Here is an 18,303-nt window from a genome sequence, read left to right on the forward strand (position 1 = left end):
CGCAGCAAGGTTTTCCTCCCTTTTATTTCCCAGGTCACATGCACATTTCCTTTGTACTCTGTGGGATCCCCTATGCTCCAGGTCAGTCACTGTCAGAACATAGGGTAGGTAGAACTTGGGGTACTTGGCTGTGTTGACATTTCAAGTCTGGCCCAAGAAACAATCAGTGAACCAGAGGGAAAGGGAGGGAGGAAGCAGGAGACAGTAGGTGACATAGAAAGCCTGGCCACAAAGAAAAAGGGCTGAACAATACTTTTACTGCTATAGAAAATAAATTAGTTTAGAGTCAGGGCAAACTTACAGCACTACCAACAAACTCAACTTGTTAGTAGAAGGTTTGCTGAACGCCAAAAAATAAATTGAGTATCAAGTGTCATACACCAACTTACTAATCAGAATGTGAACCTCAGGCTTTGTACACCATGGAATTACCTCACATCTCAAATTTTAATTTCCAAAGGACAAAATCCTACATACATTATCCAGTTACCTTATTGCTCTACATAATATGCAGAGCTATACAAAAGAGCATATTTTCTTTGCTCCTTTCTGTTCAAAATAGAGTAGACAACATAAACAAGATGTTATAAGTGTACTATGCTAATTAGATTATTATTAGAATGCACAACTTCTAACTATTTGACAAAAAAATAAAAAACAGGGGGAATGAGGAGAGCAGCAGCAAGCAGCAGTTTGCCAGCTCCCTATTATGACAGGGTGTAAATGGAGGTTAGGCTCCTGGCTCCGTCTGCGAGGGGGTCACATCAAACTTCTTTCACCCCACAGGCAAGGTGAAAACAAGACCACACAGACAAAGAGGAATTGAGCTTCAGCTGGCATGACTGGAACCAATGCCAGCCAAAGAGTTCATTGAACAATTCAATCGTTTATCTTGACAGGATATGATTCTTTTCAGGCTCCTTCTAGCACTCAAGCACAGCCAGCTCCTTAAAACCTGACACAGGATTTAATAGCTCTAATAATCCAAATGAATATTTAGTCTAGAAAATTAACTTTTGATAACAGGGGCTGATATACCCTCTTATGGCATACTGTGTTTATCAAATGTTACAGTAATTTATCACTGGAGAAAACAGAATGTTAGCTTTTATGGACAGACTCCAGCACTTCTTTCTAAATGAAAGTTTAGAGAGGGATTTACAGTGGTGCATACCACACAGGTTGCCAGAGGGTGAATTTCATGTCCTTGAAACTAAAACACATACCTCTGTCACTTGAGAGGAAGCAACAGTGCTGCTGGACCTCCCATTCGGTGGGATCTAAACCATGTTTTATGCATTCTTCCTGCTTGGTCTGACTTCCAATGCAGTAATTCTCTGAGAGTTTTCACATTCTCATGAATTGCATTATTAATGTTTGGTTATCTCCACACAGAAAAACCATGATTTTAATAAGGAAGGCTTAGCCAAGACTGAAATTAGACAGTAGCAAGCTCCAGTTTTCCTGTAGCTATTGTCTGGCTGAGGAATTTCCAAGTTTCACAAGAGTCTTGCTGCATATAATGGACCATATAAAGACAAAAGCATATAAGTTTGCAACAGGATTTTTTCCCAGATCCATCCCAAGCTGCACCACACTACTGTGCAGCTTTCTGTATTTTACTGTTGCGTTTCGGGGCAATGGACACAATATTAATTATTATTGGGGTCTTACCTATGGCATGTTTAGGCCAACTGATTAGAGTGAACAACCTACTCCCCCTTTTTAAATTTCTCCTTTTCTTACAACTTGCTGGCTCTTTTTTAACTGTTCTTGAATGGGTTTTGGAAATATCTTCTTAGGTCATAAATCAGTTTTTCTTTCATCGTTCTGAAACATTTCAATTGCATGCAGGGGCGATTTCTCTACTCTGCTGGCACAAAAACACATTTTGGGGCTGCAATGAATACAATGTCCAACCTACCTCATGAATTCATCTTTGGCATCATTAGCATCTCTTTGATAGCAACCCAGAATCAGGTGATTTAAATGAAAGGTACCATCCTGTCCAGTCAGAATTCAAACACACACCTCAGCCAAAATTTACAAAAAGGCTAAAACCTCAAAGCACAGATTTCGCAGAAGTTACAGATCAGTCCTCACAATCCAGTCTAAACACTCTAGCACAGGACTAAGCCTCACTCATAACTCAGTAATTACTCATACGAATGTAGCATCTGCTTTCAAAAGATGCCCAAAAATCTTCCTTCGGTACCTAGAGAATGCAGCTCACTCCAGCAGATTGTTATCCAGATTAATTGCTATAAAAACATGCAAATTTTTCTCTTCTGAAATTATTAAGCTATGTTTTCCTACTAGATTACTGCCTTTATTGTAAAGGTACTACTTAGTACTTTTGACACTATTCACCTCTTGGCTTTGTTTAAACAGACTTAACCTTATTAATCTCTTGCATAAAGTCAGATTTTTCAAGAGCTACATTTTACCATTATGACCTTTTCATTGTGGCAATTATTTTCTAATATCGATAAAAGTTAAAACTATGTTATTTTTTATGTGTTAGTGCCAGAATTCACAACTGCCAACGCTCATGTTAGAAGCAGGCAAAATATTTGGACTGATCATTTTAGACCAACAACATCAATATGAAAGTTTTCATGAGAAAACAAAATTATGTTTTATATTCCTAAAAGAAAAAAAAGTATTTTACTAAAAAGATTCTCTTTCCCATAAATTTTACATGGGATTTAGGTAAAGTGCTTTACATAAATCCAAGAACTTTCTATGCACTGATGTAGCAAAGAGAAAAAAACCAAACCACTTTCAAAGTCAGCAATAACCAGAATGAGAGAGATTTCTTTTGTGAAGGGCTCTCCATGACCAAGAGTCTAAGAGACTAAACATCTTGGAGCACCTATCACATGGAAGGCAATTACAGAAAAGCAATCTAGAGTGCTTGCTGGCAAATAATAATTTAGGAAATAGAAAATAAAATACACCCTACCTGGTATCACAAAACTGTAGCTTCACCAGGGGATTTTCACGGTGTTATTGAGAGACAATCTCAAGTGGTTTAAATAATTGAAAGAAGAAAATACAACTTCCACAATATCATGTCTCAAAGTACACTTCTTTGTACCTAATATACAGGCCAGCCTCACTCCAAATACATTTGAGATTTTCTATTTCATGTTCTGCAGATGATGTTTGCAGCTCTGTGCAAGTATCTAATTTCCAACCAAAGACAATACACTGTGGGCAGCATGAGGTTAAGCAACAAGGCAGTCAGAAAACAAGTTATTCAAAGACTGTTGAGGATAATCCTGTAATTCTATCTATTGTGCCACCTCTGCTTTCAAAGGATAGAGCAATACTGTGCTCACTGGACAGTTTTCATGAAACCAACATTATATAGTTTAGATATTTTTACCCAATTTGAAACAAAAATAATAAATATTTCATTTTACAATATTGCTGGCATACTTCTGCATGAGTCCCAAATGAACAAACTATTCTCATTTCTCTGCCTCTAATAGCAAAAGAAAGTGGGAATATGTGTCTGCACCAACACCTTGCTTTTGGATAAAGAAATGGTAGATGAAATATGAAGTTTTTTATGGCAATTTGATAATACAGTGGAGCACCTCCATCAAAAAACTGAGACAATAGATTTTTATATACAGTACTTGCAAGACTAAAAGCATATGATTAAATGTTTGTGAATTCTTTGACAGCCTGCTCTCCCAAGGAGTGTAGATCCCCAGCTCCATCAGCACTATAGCCTTGTGTATGACCAGACATTAGGAATCCCCAGCAAAATAGCCTTATATAGCTTTATATAGGCCTCTGGAAGGAACCAAGTGGTTATGAAGACAAGCTCCTCAAGTGGTTTATCAGCTAACTGAAATATAGGAAATGAAAGAAAAGTGATTTTCACACTAGAGGAATAATACTGGCCAGGAAGTGAGATTCATTACTATGCTGAAATCATAGGTGAAAATGGCGTTGTTAATGAGGCAACAAAATATAACATGTTATGAAATGTTTGGAGAGATTGATTGCAAGGCTAACTGACTGGACAGTTGCAAGAGCATTTCATAAGAAGCCAGGGGGATGAGCAACAAATGAAATCCCGCGTTAATCCACATATGCATGGAAAAAATAACAATTACCCAAGAACAGTCTTTAAACCAATATTCACACTCCATAAATAAAATATGGCCCCCTTGTGCCTCCCGCTCTGCACTATCAGCTCCATTTTTAAGAGTACACAGAAAGCACACAAAATGGTAAGGTTTTTAAGGTGAATTGAGAATGAAGAAGAAAATGTACTGTTATATAGCAAGAGAAATATATGAGGCACAAACATCTTGACTGCTGTAGGCAGCTTAGATCTTTCCATTTCCAAAGCTACAGAGATGAACCAGAAGAGGTTTTAACTCAGAAATGGGCAAAACTCATGTCAGAGATCCTGGGAGACTCATGTATGAGGGGAAATTACATCAACTATAGCACTTGTACCTGGAAAAAAACTAATAGGGGCAGAATTTGGATGGATATGATACAATTTCACAAAGTCAGAGAGTATTAGCTATTTCTCACACCCCAGCATCTGATGAAAAGTTTGAAATAAAAGAGAGAAGCTTTATCACATAGAGTACAACTACACTGTGGAAGTCACTGCCACAAAATGCCATGGAGGCAAATGAAAGGATATAAACCAGATAAAAATAACTTGTTAGAGGTAAAATCTTTAAAAAGTAGTTAAAAACATTATTCTGCATTTGGTCTGTTTCTTATACTCTCTTCCTTGACCTTCAGTATTGAGCACTCTCAAGAAAAGTGCATCAAACGAACCTTTGATTTTACATGGTGTGATGCTATATTCTTGCACTCCAACAAACTTCAAGGGTTAAATTCAGAATAATGTGTTCACTCAGGAGTTTCGCCAAGAACACAAATTTAGGCATTTTGCCTCTTAAGAACTGTGACAGGAATTAGTTAAATCCAACTTTGTAATGGACACAGTGTTTAAAAGCTTCACGGCCATCCCCAGTGCTGTCATGCTTGGAGTCAAGACTGCCACCAGCACTGTCTCTTTTTGCTCTAGACTTTGGTCTTGAGATATTAACACTGAGCGAAGAATTCATCCTCACTCTTCTACCATATCTTCTCTTGCTACTTATCAGCAACTCGGGAAACTTTGCTCAATAATAACTTTCAAGTTTTAGTGTGATAGATCCATAATTATGAAGGCTGCATTTCATTGATTCTGAATTATTGCACCCTAAACAATCTACGGCTGCTCTACTACTCTAATTTTGCAGCAAGTGCATCTAAAATGCAGCTCAAATGCTGAAAATGTATAAAGGCAGATCATATACAGGGAACATAAAAAATTGACAGTATATGTCATTGAGTGGTAAGACTTTCCAGAAAGACTCATCTTCTAGAACCAGACTCACATTTATATTTACTCACCTAAATAGTTTTTAGGATATTTTCAAAGGAGATCAGCACTCACTCTGTTGAAATCTTTTGAAAATCTGGTCATAATAGTCACAATGAGAAATGAGTTCTTTTGAAAAACTAGTCAACAGCTGAGAATGCCAAGCCAGGAAAGCTGGATCTCAGACAGAAAACTTGCTTCATAACACCTCTTGAAATACTCAGCAGTGGTTGACAGGAACAGATGAGCATCTACTCTACTCTCTGATTGCAGCCTCCATCAGATAAACAACAAGCTGTGAGTTTTCTTTTATACTGATTTCCCAACAAAAAAAAATTGGATTGCAAAAAACCTTTTATGAAGGAAGATATTGATTCAAGGAATGAGTTTGATTTCCCCTCAGAACACTAGTTCCATGCACTGCAGTTCTTGGGACATCCAGGCAGCCACTGCTTCCTGACTTGTGGATTCACAAGTAAGTAAGAGGAAAATCTGTGTCTTAAAAATTGTGATTCTATAGATGTTTGCCTGCTGGGACATGGAAAGGAGATATATCTGTGGTCATCCTACACCCTGCCCTCAGTAGCCATACCAAAGCTGCTGCTCTTGACGCTTTCAGGTTTCTCATTCCTTAGAGTCCTTATACCCACCCACAGGGTGTGTTTTGGGTGTCTAAGACTCTTTTAGAGGCTTCCTGGTATCCCACGTGGCTACTCCAGGAAGTCACAGCACTCACTAGTACCATAGGCCTCTAAAGCAGCACTAGATGCCAGTGTTTAGGCACTTGAATTGCTCCTCAATAATGTCTGAACCAGGGAAAGACATCTTTGAGGAGTCCAGTGTACCAGGCAGATGCTTTATCCAGCAACTGAGGCAAAAAAGTGAACATTCATGTTTTTCCTTCAGTAAAATCTTTTCAACCTGAAAGTTATTCCAAATACTTTTTACAAAACCACATTTTTCGGTTCTTACACATTCTAGTTAAACACTGCATTGGAAGTCTCTGAAACAATTTTCTGACTTGTTCTTCTCAATCACAAACTTCTAAAACATGAAGACTTACCTACCTACAATTACACAATAAGAAAAAGAGAAGTTGCATTAGCAGAAATGACTGAAAACTTTTTCACTTCTTATTTACAAAGGAACAATTTTCTTTGGGTTTGTTTTTTTTTTTAAGGCAATTCTTTAAAAAATATCTTACTGTAGAATTACAATAAGAAAAAACCAAGAATTTTCTATTTATGATTTCTACACACATCATAATACCTCTAATCATTTTATCTCTTTAGTTTTCTACCTACTACATACAGACATGTATCACTTCCTAACTTTCTAATATCTGTCATTTTTATTCTCCAGATCCTTCCAAATCTTTCTATATTTTTCATGGAACCTAGAGTCAGAAGAAGAATGAAGAGGATCTCTGTCATTAAAATATTCAGGCCATATTTTTAATGATCTGTTTGGTTTTCTTCTAGGAAGTAGAGGTTTTTTCCCCCCAGATGATCCATAATGTAACTTCCTTAAATGATTCCTGAAGTTTTTATATGACTTCACAGCTACGGGTCAAAATTGAAAAAAAACCCAACCAACAAACAATAACTTGAAGTTTAAATTACTTTGTCCTACAATGCCTTTCCTTATCCCTAAAAACCTGTGGGCAGCCAGCCAGCATGTGTCCTGCATGGACACTTCCAGGGACTTTTGGGTTCTGGTTGGTTCAGTGTCATTGATGGTGATGAGCGGCAAAAAGAGAATGCTAAAAAGTTGTGAATGTGAAATAATATGCCTTTACACTGCTTTAACATTGTTCATGTTAAATGATATTAAAATACACTGCAATCACACAAAGAGAGAGGTTGTGCTGGAAGAGAGTATCTGGCAGGACCAGGAAGAGATGCATTGGGAAATACTGGTGTTGGTAGTGGGCCCAAAGATGTAATTTATCCCTCCTCAGAGCTTCACATCATCAGTCTTGTTTCTGTAGCTAATAACCTGGGTGGATTTAAAACAACTGTATTGAAATTTTATTTACAGGTGGGCTTGGATTCTTCTTTTTTTTAATATTTTAGTTGATAACATTTTTAAAAACTTTTTTTAAAACCCCAAACAAACAAACAAGAACCAGAAAAAAGTCACAGCAATAAAAAAAATCCAATGTTTTTACTTTTAAAATTTGGAAACAAGACAAGCACTCAAAACCTAGAAAGTTTCTATTTTATAATCCATAGATAAGCTACTTTTTACCTCTCTCCAGAGGACTACTTCATGCTATTGACTAACTGCTAAAGTGGGTAATAGCCTTGGAGAGGACATTTAATTCTGGATTGTTCATAGCTCTAAATACTTGACTCCTTCACCAAGACTTTCAAAACTGTAGCTCTTTTGTTTCACATTAGACATATCCAAAGTTATCTGTTTGTAGGGGAGGACTTTGCACAGTCCTTTAAAAGTGCCTCCTGTAAAGAGCCTTGCTAAGCATAGGTGAGCCTTTGAAGAGGTTTTTCTTCATGTGTCCTCAGCCTAATCTCATTGCCAGCAACACTGGTGTTACATTTTCTTGGTTATTTAGACTTTCCAGTGTGTTCAAAACAAAGTATAATGTTTTTACCATAGCTCTTGTATAACTGGAAAGAGTCCTTGTATGTTTACTACACCAACATAAAAAAAAAAAAAAAAAAAAAAAAAAAACAAAAAAAAAAAAACAAAAAAAAAAAACAAACATTAAACTTTGTAACAAAGTTCAGTCTTTAACACAGAAGGCACAAAGCAGAATCTTTTGGATGAATCTTCAGCAGATGCTCCCATGTATTTGAAATCACTCAAATTTCTAACTCATACTATATATACAACTTTGTGGGAGTCAGGGGAAAGTGAACGATTTCCTGGCTGCTCATTTTCTGAGGTGCAGCATATGATTTTGCAGGTATCTGACTATATCCTCTCCCTTCTACCTCGTGTACTCTGTACTCTTAGCAACAGATGACTGTTTCCAAACAGAGATAGATATAGATAGATATAGATATTTTAAAAGTGCATTATTTTAACATTGCCATAATTGCATTTCTGTATCATTATTCTGCATTTATATTTATTTCATAGATATATTATATGGTTTATGTTAATTTTATATTTATTTTATGCCTTTTAATACTTATTTTATGTATTTTTTGCCTTTTTAAAATATATTTTCAGAATAATATCCATGTTTTATATATTTCTTTTTATATTTTTTATTTTATGGATTTTTTCCGATATGCTTATTACTCATCATATATTTTAATCCCCATTTCTATATTTATTTGTACCCCCTTGCCGGCAGACCACCTCATGGAGCCGCTTCCAGGCGCTGCTTCCCGCGGCTTTGGGGGCTTTGGAGCCGTGGGTTGGGCTCTGCTGCCCTCCGGTGGCGCCGGGGGAAGGTCCCGCACGGAGGCGGAACGAGGTCATCTTCATGGTCCCTTCCAACCCAGAGCATTCCATGGTCCTGCGCCCTGAACTGAAGAAGAATAGAGGATGCTGGTGGAGAAACTGAGTTTTGTGTGCCAGTATTAACTTGCACAGGAGCCATCCTCGCCTCGGGGGTCACCTTTAGAGGCACGGACACACAGACACCTGGGGAAAGCCAGACAAACTATCGAGAGATAGAAAGAAGAGAAGACACAGCCAAGGCAAAAGGGAGAGTGGCTTGTCCACATCTTTAAATAATGGAGCCAAAAACAGAGCCTGAGCTTCCTCCTCCCAAGTCCAGCTCTGTTTCCTACAGTAGAGTTCAGAATCTCTGCTGGCCTGCAGCCCCCTAACACATGCCAGGAGCACACTTGGCTCTTCCCAGCAATGCCAGATGTCCCCATGGCCAACCTTGGTTTAGGGATTCCCATTCTGCATTCGCACACAGAGTTACCCAACTAGCACAGCATATCACACAGCCCTGAAACTTCATGTAAACCATGGCAAGTTTACATCATGAGGAGAAAGACAACAAAAAATAACATTGTTCTATTTGTGGGAATTATGCTACATTGTTTTCTGCGCAACTTTCTTTCTCAATCAGATTTAGGGATGGCTTTTTCTAGACAAGATAATTGGCTTAAATCAACCCACTATAGCCACAAACACACATATTGGGATAATGCTATAAAGGCTGCATTTAAAAGGAAGAAAGAAGAAAAATAAACTGAGCAAGGGTTGATTGATTTCTCCATATCACTGTCTGCAATTCAGTTCCATTTGTAGTGAATTATTAACTATATTAATCTAACTTTAAGTCTGACTAGAAAAAACAGAAATATTACTGTGAAAGCATACAAGTTCTACATAGGCCAAAATTACAGAGAGCCCTCTGCATTGTCTAGAGCGAGGAAGGAAGTAATCAGGTAATAAAACTGTGGTAACAACACAGCTTCTGCTCCTGCCCTCAGCTCCACAAAATCCCTTAACTTATGGTGCCTGGATTTCCCAAACATCCCCAGTCCTACCATGGCTACCTGCTGAGATATGAAATGTATGTGCCACTCTCAGTCCTGCTTCTCTACCACCGGGTTAGAAAAATCAATGTAACATTTACAACACCAGAAGTCCATGCTGCACATCCCTCTACCCATCCCAAATCCTGGAATCTCAGGGTTTTCCTAGTATTTTTGTGTGGGAATACAGCTAGACAGCCGAGCTGGGAGCACTGCTCAGCTCATGACAGAAACAGACATGTTAGCATTAGTAGGCCACAAGCCTTGGCAACTGAAAGCAGAAGTTTGAGAAAGGAATGTAAGAGACAGCAATGTGCTTGGTACAATACGTGCTTAGCAAGCAGAACTTAGATAAGACAGCACATACCTGTGTTAGTATGAGGCATGACTTAAGCAATGTACTTGGCAATATTACTTATTATATAATGAAAAGGTATATAAACTCACCTAAGCGTATCAATAAATGGCTTCATGCAGGCACCCCATGGAGTCCATGTCTCTCTGTCAATCGTCATCATTTTTGCTTTACGTAGTGCAAACTTAGCAGTACTGCAGTAGAAGACACATACAAAAAAAAACACTATCCTTCCTGCATGTTTATAAGCTTCAATTTAGGTTTGGAGAAATGCTATAAAGATCCATTTGAGCCAACTTTGAAAGCCAATTATTGGTTCCTAGCTTCCCTTATCCTTTGATCACATCTTAAAGCTGAAGCTCCTTACATGCTGGCATTACACAGCCAGATGTTAACTTAAACTACCAATTTATTTTAGTGTATTTACCCAGAAGATCATAATTGCAGTTCACTTTATTTCAAATCTTTGCAAGGAATACATGCTATATTTATACTCCACTAAACATGAGATTTAATGATTCTGAAGGGTGTTATACCACCAGGAAGAGCCACAGGGTTCAAAGAAAGTCAAAATGTTGTACCAGGGCAGTACATCCTCCATTTATCACACCATTAGCTGGCAAAAACATGGGGTCAGAGTCTGTATATAGTCCATCAAGAATGACAAGGCAGTAGATGGAAAGTAGAGACAGGGACACAAAGATGGCTTTAATATTCCTGTAAGCCACCTGCACTTCTAGATCCAGGTTCTTTCCTCTGCCCAGTTCTTTCCCCTGCCCCATGGCATTGCTGCTCAGGAACCCTGTAGATTCATCACCTGTACATCTGTCTCACAGCTGTACACAGAGAACACTTCCAAGAAATTGGGGATTTATTAATAAGTCCTGTATTCTACAGAGCCTACACAACCTGGGACTTTACCCATTCTTTGAGGATGACTTCCATTTTTTAAGCAACATGCAGTTATAAATAACACGAAAGGGTAGCAGAGGTACCTGTGAGCAGCCTCTGATTTTGTGGTCATTCAATTTTAGAGAATGGTACTGATTCTAAGTTCAGCCTTACAGCTCCCCAACTCAATCCTGCCCTGAAAATTTGTGGTAAATATCATTGTCCAAATTAACACCACACACACCACTCTCCTACTCTCCTCATGGCTCTCTAGCAAAGCCCTCTCACCATGGCTTCAGCTGGAATGCCTTTTGTTTACAATTTCACCAGCTGAAAGACTCTTTTGAGAACACACACACACACACAAAAAAAAAAAAAAAAAAAAACAAAAAAAAAAAAAAAAAAAAACAGAAGGGAAAGAGAAAAGGCACTATGAGGATCTAATCTATTGCTAAGACCACCCCTTGCCTGGCAGTCTGCATTGCCATCAGCTGTATGCATCGTGAGTGCATTGGGGTTTAGATCAGCTGTCTGTGCCTTCTCTCTCATTAACATGGATGAAAGCGATGGCCTCTGCCGGGTGCATGGCATTCCTCAGCATACCAGCTGCAGCTCCATCTTAATGCATCCTCTGGGCTTGGAGAATTAATTAGTTCTGATAGTCACCATGTTTCAAAATGATGGCTGTCATAACCCCACAGATAAAATTACACACCCCTGGCATTTTCCACATTGCCCATTCAGGCTCTCCATAGGCCAGTATTGGCTTCCTCAGATGTATGGTACTGGAAAGATTTAACTCGCCAAACCCTTTTTTTTAATATCTCTTTGTTATGTTCCAATTAAGTCTGTGTTAATCAAAGGCAGTATTTCCCAAATATTCCCCCCTCCTTTCCCCAGGCCTCCTCCTAGGCAACTTGACGGTTTTTACCCCCCTTCCTCCCACCTACAATTAGCATTCAAATGTTTCTCTTGGCAGAGCCAAAGCCTCTCTCCCTCTAGGAAGCCTTCTTCTTATGAACACATTTTATATTTCCCTACCCCTCTGCAAGGTGCTTTAGCCAGTTTCCAAACAAAGAGCAAAGTGACTTCCCTCAGACATGTGGAGCCTCCAACTGTATTCAAACACCCCTGTGACAGTTTTCCTGCTGTGACTGGCTCTAAAACAGAAGCCACATACAGTAAAAAAAACAATAATTCATTGATTTTCTTTTGCTTACTTCCAAATTACCAAGTAAGAATATCAAATTTAGCTCAATACTGCCCTCACCCTTGACACTCTCAAAGATCTCACTAAATACTCTGCACCACCAAGAGAGGAGCTGAGCTGCAAGTAGAACATACCAGGAAAGAAGCACCAGCTTTTATCATGCAGAGCTCAATAATGTTCAGGCTGCAATGAGTGTTTTCTTTCAAAGTAGTCTTGCTTCTTTCTTATTTCTTCCTCTGAAATATTGCTTTGGCAATATGATTGTGAAATGGCTGAATTTTGTATGAGTCTCTGAGACCTCATCGCGTGAAGTTCAGTCACCTCTGGTTGCTGGTTGAGAGAGTTTCACATTCTGAAAGTTAAGGGGAACAATGCACAATGCAAGCTATGTGGTCAATATTCAATTAATTTTTTTTTAAATGCAGGAAATTGTGTGGTCATCAAAACTGTGTAGAGCAAAGCAAGTGCTGCAACCCTCATGTCTTTATCTCTGCTGATTTTGATTTACTTTGAACTGACCTCATGAACCTAGCTCTGAGAAAAGCAACTACCTCATTGTGATGTTGAAATAAGCACAAGCATTGTTTTCAAAAACATCTGCATAAATGAGCCATCACATTTTCTCTGGTTGGTTGACATTTACAGCACAGAAATAGAAGCAGTAATTCAGGAAGAGGCAGTAGGTGGATGAAGAAAGTAAAAGGACAACTAGTTCACAATTACTTACAGTAGGAGCATCCAGTCCAGGAATGCAATAGCAGAGCAGAGCAAAACTGTGACACACAACAGGGAATGACGCAGCATATGGTATGTGCAGTATTAAAGGACATACAATGACTCTTAATAATATTTTTCACCAGACTGCTTGCAACCTGAAAGTTTTCAGAGGTACAAGGGTGGCTAGCAGCTGAGACATAGGGTATCTGAGGAGGGAGGCTTGGCTGGGCTCCCCGTGCCAAACTGATCCCAGTTTTCAGGAAGCCAGCTCCCTCATTGGCTGGTAGACACCCTGACACACTGCACAGGCTGCTTCAAGCACTGAGGTGCCACTTTCTCACTGCCCAGGGAGCCCCAACCTGTGTGCCAGGTGACCTTTTAGCTTGAATTTCTGCCCAAAGTAGGGCAGAAGCCAGCCAGCTAGAGCTGTAGTCAGAGTCTGGCACAGTCTGTAACCTTCATGAAGAAGGAAAATGCCCATCACCAATGCGAGGAAAGGGTGGCCGGTCCCTCTAGAACAAGGAAAGCTGTCATCTTAGCAGTGAGGAGGCCACACCCTGATGAGAAGGGAAAGGAAGGAAAGGGGGAAAGAGTTTACTTCACCCAAATGCCTATACAAGAGGCAAAAGCAGATAACAAGAGAGCTGATGTTGTTACTTTTTATCTCAGTCTACAGGACAGGAAAGGGATGTGCTTGATTTACAGCTCTTTTCACCACGGTGCTCTATGAAGTGGTAATAGGCAAGAGACCCAGGTGACCCCAAGCTGCTGAAGAAGCTGTCAGCTCCTGCCAGCACCCATGCAGGGACCAGGAAAATGTGTTTTGCCCAGGTGGCACAGACCTTGCCCAGACAGCCACTCTGTCTCCGCTCCCACAAGGCACTTCTGCACAAGAGGGAGGGTAAGTTTCATTCCCAAACATCCCCCAAAGAATGGGACGTGGCCATGGGCTATCACCACCAGGAAGAGGAGATCCTCCAGAATTCTACTTTTGAAATAAAACCTGAGCCATCCCTTCCGCCAGGCCAGACTGTACATTGTATGCAAAGCCAAAGTAACATGAAACCTTGACCTCAGGAAAAAAAAAACAAACAACAGCCCTTTTTAGGAACATACCTACTGTCAGCATGTCCATCACAATCCTGGCTGCTATCATGTCTGCATAAACAAGGAATTATTTACTTCCCTCATCATGTAGAGAAAGGAACAGGATCTGATGAGTGCACAGGAAACATCTTGCCCTGCCATCTCCAGCGATTTTGCAGTGTTCTTTTAGAGCATATAGAAAAAGTAGACAGATTTGTACATTATATTTGTACATAATATTATATGATTATCACCACTAAGTCCTTTAGGAAAACCACACAAAGTTAAAGATAAGGTGTTATGAAGCACAGCTTTGTATTAAGGCACCCTTAAGAAGCACCTTCTAATGACAGAAAAAATTCTAAGGTCAGGGAGGCCAGGCAAAGCTGACAAACTGGAGACCCATTATTAGGTCTTTGAGACATGAGAGAGCCTGCCTTTACAAGATTGACCAGAACAGTGGCAAAGAGCAGCACTAAAAATGAGCTGAAAAACTCTGAGAAGAAAGAAAATGTCTTAATTTTGGCAAATCAAAATATGTCAAAATCAAAATGGTTTTGGCAAATCTGAATATTCATCTCTCCCTACCATATCCAAGTAATATAACTGAGTCAATTTTCTTCTGCTTAGCTCCAGAAAATCAGTTTAAACAATTTAACAAAAATAGCAAAAAGGGGGGGAAATATGCCCCTTTTTATCTAGCTGACCCAATCTGGAAGTTGTTCTTTTGGCCTCCTGAGATAAAATCCATAGTATTTCTCCCAGAACCACATTGAGGTGGACCTATTCTTATGTTACTAGGGCTGATAACCCAATTTCCAGAGATCCTTAGCTCCCCCTTAAATCTTTAAATAGCTGTAATAATAAGAAGCACAGTAGCTACTCCAGCCCCCTATCCATGCTCACCTAAAAGAAGGAATCATCTTCTGTCATAAAAGTTCAGTGTCCTTGGTTGTGTACTATCAACAGGTCCAGAGAGAGGAATAAATGATTGGAGCCCCATCAGGATATCCTGTCATTCAGTGAGAGAGGCTTTATTCAGCTTTCCAGGGAAACTTTCAGCAAATACACCCTGCATTTTGGAATCTCTCCTGCCTGGGCAAGCTCTGCATGCCTTATCCTTCACTCATTTACCTTGGGGAAGACAAGATTCCTGTTAAAGGATTTGCCTGAGAATGCAGAAGAAACAGCACCTTTAACAATTGTTTTACATCAGAATTTGAGGTTTTATGCTTGGACAGCTCTGAAAGAAAAAAGTCCAATTCACAATGGAAAAAAGTCCAGGGTTTTTATTCTTTTTTGCCTTTTTGATTGCAATGAAATTATGTTTGATGTCACAAATCCAAGATGAGGTAAGAAGCAGGTTTTTATGTAATGGATAAATATTGTCTGTATTACTCTGCATTATAGAGAGAACAGTTATCAGATACTGTATCTTAAAGCAGAAAACCCCACTTTAACAATCATTGCTGGATATGACAATTAATTATAACCTGAGAGCTCTGTAATTCAGTCCTCTGAAACAACAGAAATGCATCTTCTATTCTGCAAGAGAATTTGTTTCAAATGATATTGCATGAGTATACTGAAAAAGTTTCTAAAACTGACATATGTGGCAAAAGACTGTAAATTATGCATTTATCAAAAGAAATTGATTGGGATTTCTAGTAAGTCAGAAGATGAAAGCAGAAATTTTACTAAGTGAAAATTATCTTTTCCTGCTAACTGAAAGGATGAAAAGTTATTTTAAACAGGTAAGGCATAAAAATCTAAGGAATTGAGATATTTAAATTAATAACACAAAGTTATAAACATAATTAAAGGGTTTGTAGACCCTTGAAGAAGTGGTGCATTTGTCATGTACAAATACTATGGATCTGTGGAATTTCACATCTGTTTCTACCATCCTTGTAGAGAGGCAGAACAGATATAGAAGAGGAAACAAAAGGACAGAGAAAAATTAGAAGGGGAGAAAAGAAAGGTGTTTTGTTGCTATTGTTGTTGGTTGGTTGCAGTTTTTAAATGGAAACATACATTGAAATGTACAAAAAGTAGTGGGAAACATGCTAAAGTTATTCTTTTTCTTTAAAAAAAAAAGACTAGAAGAAGAGATACTAAAAGAAGAGACAGTAAAAAGTCAACTTTCTTCAGTTTTCTCTAAAAAGCAAAACGGGAAAATTAAGAATTGGGAGAAAGTGCAAATAATGTTCCCATTCCAAAACAAATAGTGTTTTATGGCTGGTGGTAGAGAAAGGGCTTAAGTTATTTTTATTTAAATTTTAGCTTTTCAAAACACTCAATGATTTTTACTGTTCCAAAAATGAAATTCTGTGGTGTCATCAAAAAAATATCTTTTCAAGCTGTATCCACATCATACCCGCATCGGGGAAAAGGTCACATTTTTACTTCAAAGACACCTGAAAAACATTTACACAACAAAAGGGTTTCACTAGCCGAATATTTCAGTGTTGACCAGGCCAGATTTCAACAGAGCACTTATGAAGACTAAAATTTGACAACCAAATAGATGTTGAAATGTGCTTATATGTGGGTGGTGGCAATCATATATAGTGGCTCAGAGGTTATATAGCTAAATCTCCTTATCAGTGTCTGTGATGCATCCTCACAAACTTTGCTGCTGGAATGTCCAACTGTCAAGAGGAGAAACTACTGAGTTTCTACTGAAACTGGCTTCAATCAGGACCACCATGGGACATGTAGAAATCTTGCCCACGGTGCCAGGGTACCCACCCAGAGCAGCTGTGAGGTTCTGCAGAAGCTGCTGCATCCCGTGAGTGCCCAGAAGGTCTAAGACTCTCTGGACTGCACAGGGTTATGTTGCTGATTTTTAAAAACATACTCTGAATTAGGTCATTTCTCACCATCTGTGAATGATGAACTTACTTCTACAAATATCAGGAAGAAAGAAGATTAAGCCAACATTAGATACAGTTCAGCAAAAACTTACTGTTTTAAAATAGACACATAAAAACAGGTTAAAAAAAAGGGGGGGCTGTTCTTCTCAGTGTGCTCTGGGGGGGTCAGGCCCAAAACCTGCACCAGAATGCAAAGCAAGATACCATTCTTTGTCACCAATTTGAAAATACCAGCCATAGCTCTTTAGATCAGTATGGTGATTTAATTTTGCCTCCTCCATACCTTGTTTAATTTTGCCTTTGAGTGGGGAAGACACTTGTCAGTAACTTTGGAACTAACAAACCATAGGCTGATGCTGTTTCTGTAATCTGGCTTTTGAGTCCGACAAACTTAGTATTTGATGATAAAGCACTCTTAGGAAAAATATTACACTTAGAAGGGTTTATTCTGCAGTGGTTGGACATATTTTGTGCAGACAAAGCTTCTGTAAAGCGCTAATATGTCATCTATTACTTAGTTTAGCTCCAAAACAAGGAGGTCCTGCTGAACAGAAAAGAGCTGTGAATGAGAACAAAGCAGAACTAAACTTGTCATTTTTCAGTAAAGTCGTTCGGGGTAGTGTTTTTCCTTCTTCCTAATTATTCTTTTCCTATTGCAGGTGAAGAAGCAATGTGATCAAAAGCTGCTCATTAGAATGAAAACCAAATGTGTACCTTGCTCTTTAAACCTTGACACCCAGTGCCCTGCTGGTTACACCAAAATTACCAACGGGACTGGGATGCCAGACTGCAGGTATCTCCTCTGTCAGAGCTTTTCTCATGAATATTGTTCTCCAGTAATTAGAAAATGTTAATACATATAAAAAATTCTCTAGTCTGTGCAATTTTTTAATGGAATATTTACCAGTGGCTTTACCAACTCCACAACTCAAGCTGCATTCAGGGTATTTGATGCTTGAAGTTAAACAGCAAGTGATACAAGAGGAAAACAAACATTGCTATTAATGGTTTAAAATATTTTCTCTTGAACAGTATCATAGAATCTCTTCTATATTTATTTTGCATACTTGATATGAATGATATAAATATATGATAAAGATATGATATGATATGATATGATATGATATGATATGATATTATAAGATATGATATTTATGTGTTAATCTTATATATCATATAACTAAAGCATTTTTCACACTTCTAGGCTGGGGAGTTGTGAGGATGAAGGGCAGGAAGAGATTTCTAAAAACCAATTTGACATCCTGCCATTCCAGAGAAAATGTAAATAT

At 38.6% G+C, this 18,303-nt stretch overlaps 1 protein-coding gene across 1 annotated transcript in view; it reads left to right on the forward strand.

Annotated features, from left to right (window-relative positions):
- Nucleotides 1-15,216: 15,216 nt before the first annotated feature.
- Nucleotides 15,217-18,303, forward strand: part of STAB2 (stabilin 2) — a 75,857-nt gene continuing 72,770 nt past the window's right edge. Inside the window, exons 1-2 of the mRNA XM_083858977.1 lie at nucleotides 15,217-15,490; nucleotides 17,674-17,807. Of these exons, the coding sequence (XP_083715103.1) occupies nucleotides 15,407-15,490; nucleotides 17,674-17,807 (218 nt within the window). The 5' untranslated portion in view covers nucleotides 15,217-15,406. The remainder of the gene's footprint in view (nucleotides 15,491-17,673; nucleotides 17,808-18,303) is intronic.

Source organism: Zosterops lateralis (genome assembly GCF_965231275.1).
Source record: "Zosterops lateralis genome assembly, chromosome: 4".
NCBI lineage: Eukaryota > Metazoa > Chordata > Aves > Passeriformes > Zosteropidae > Zosterops > Zosterops lateralis.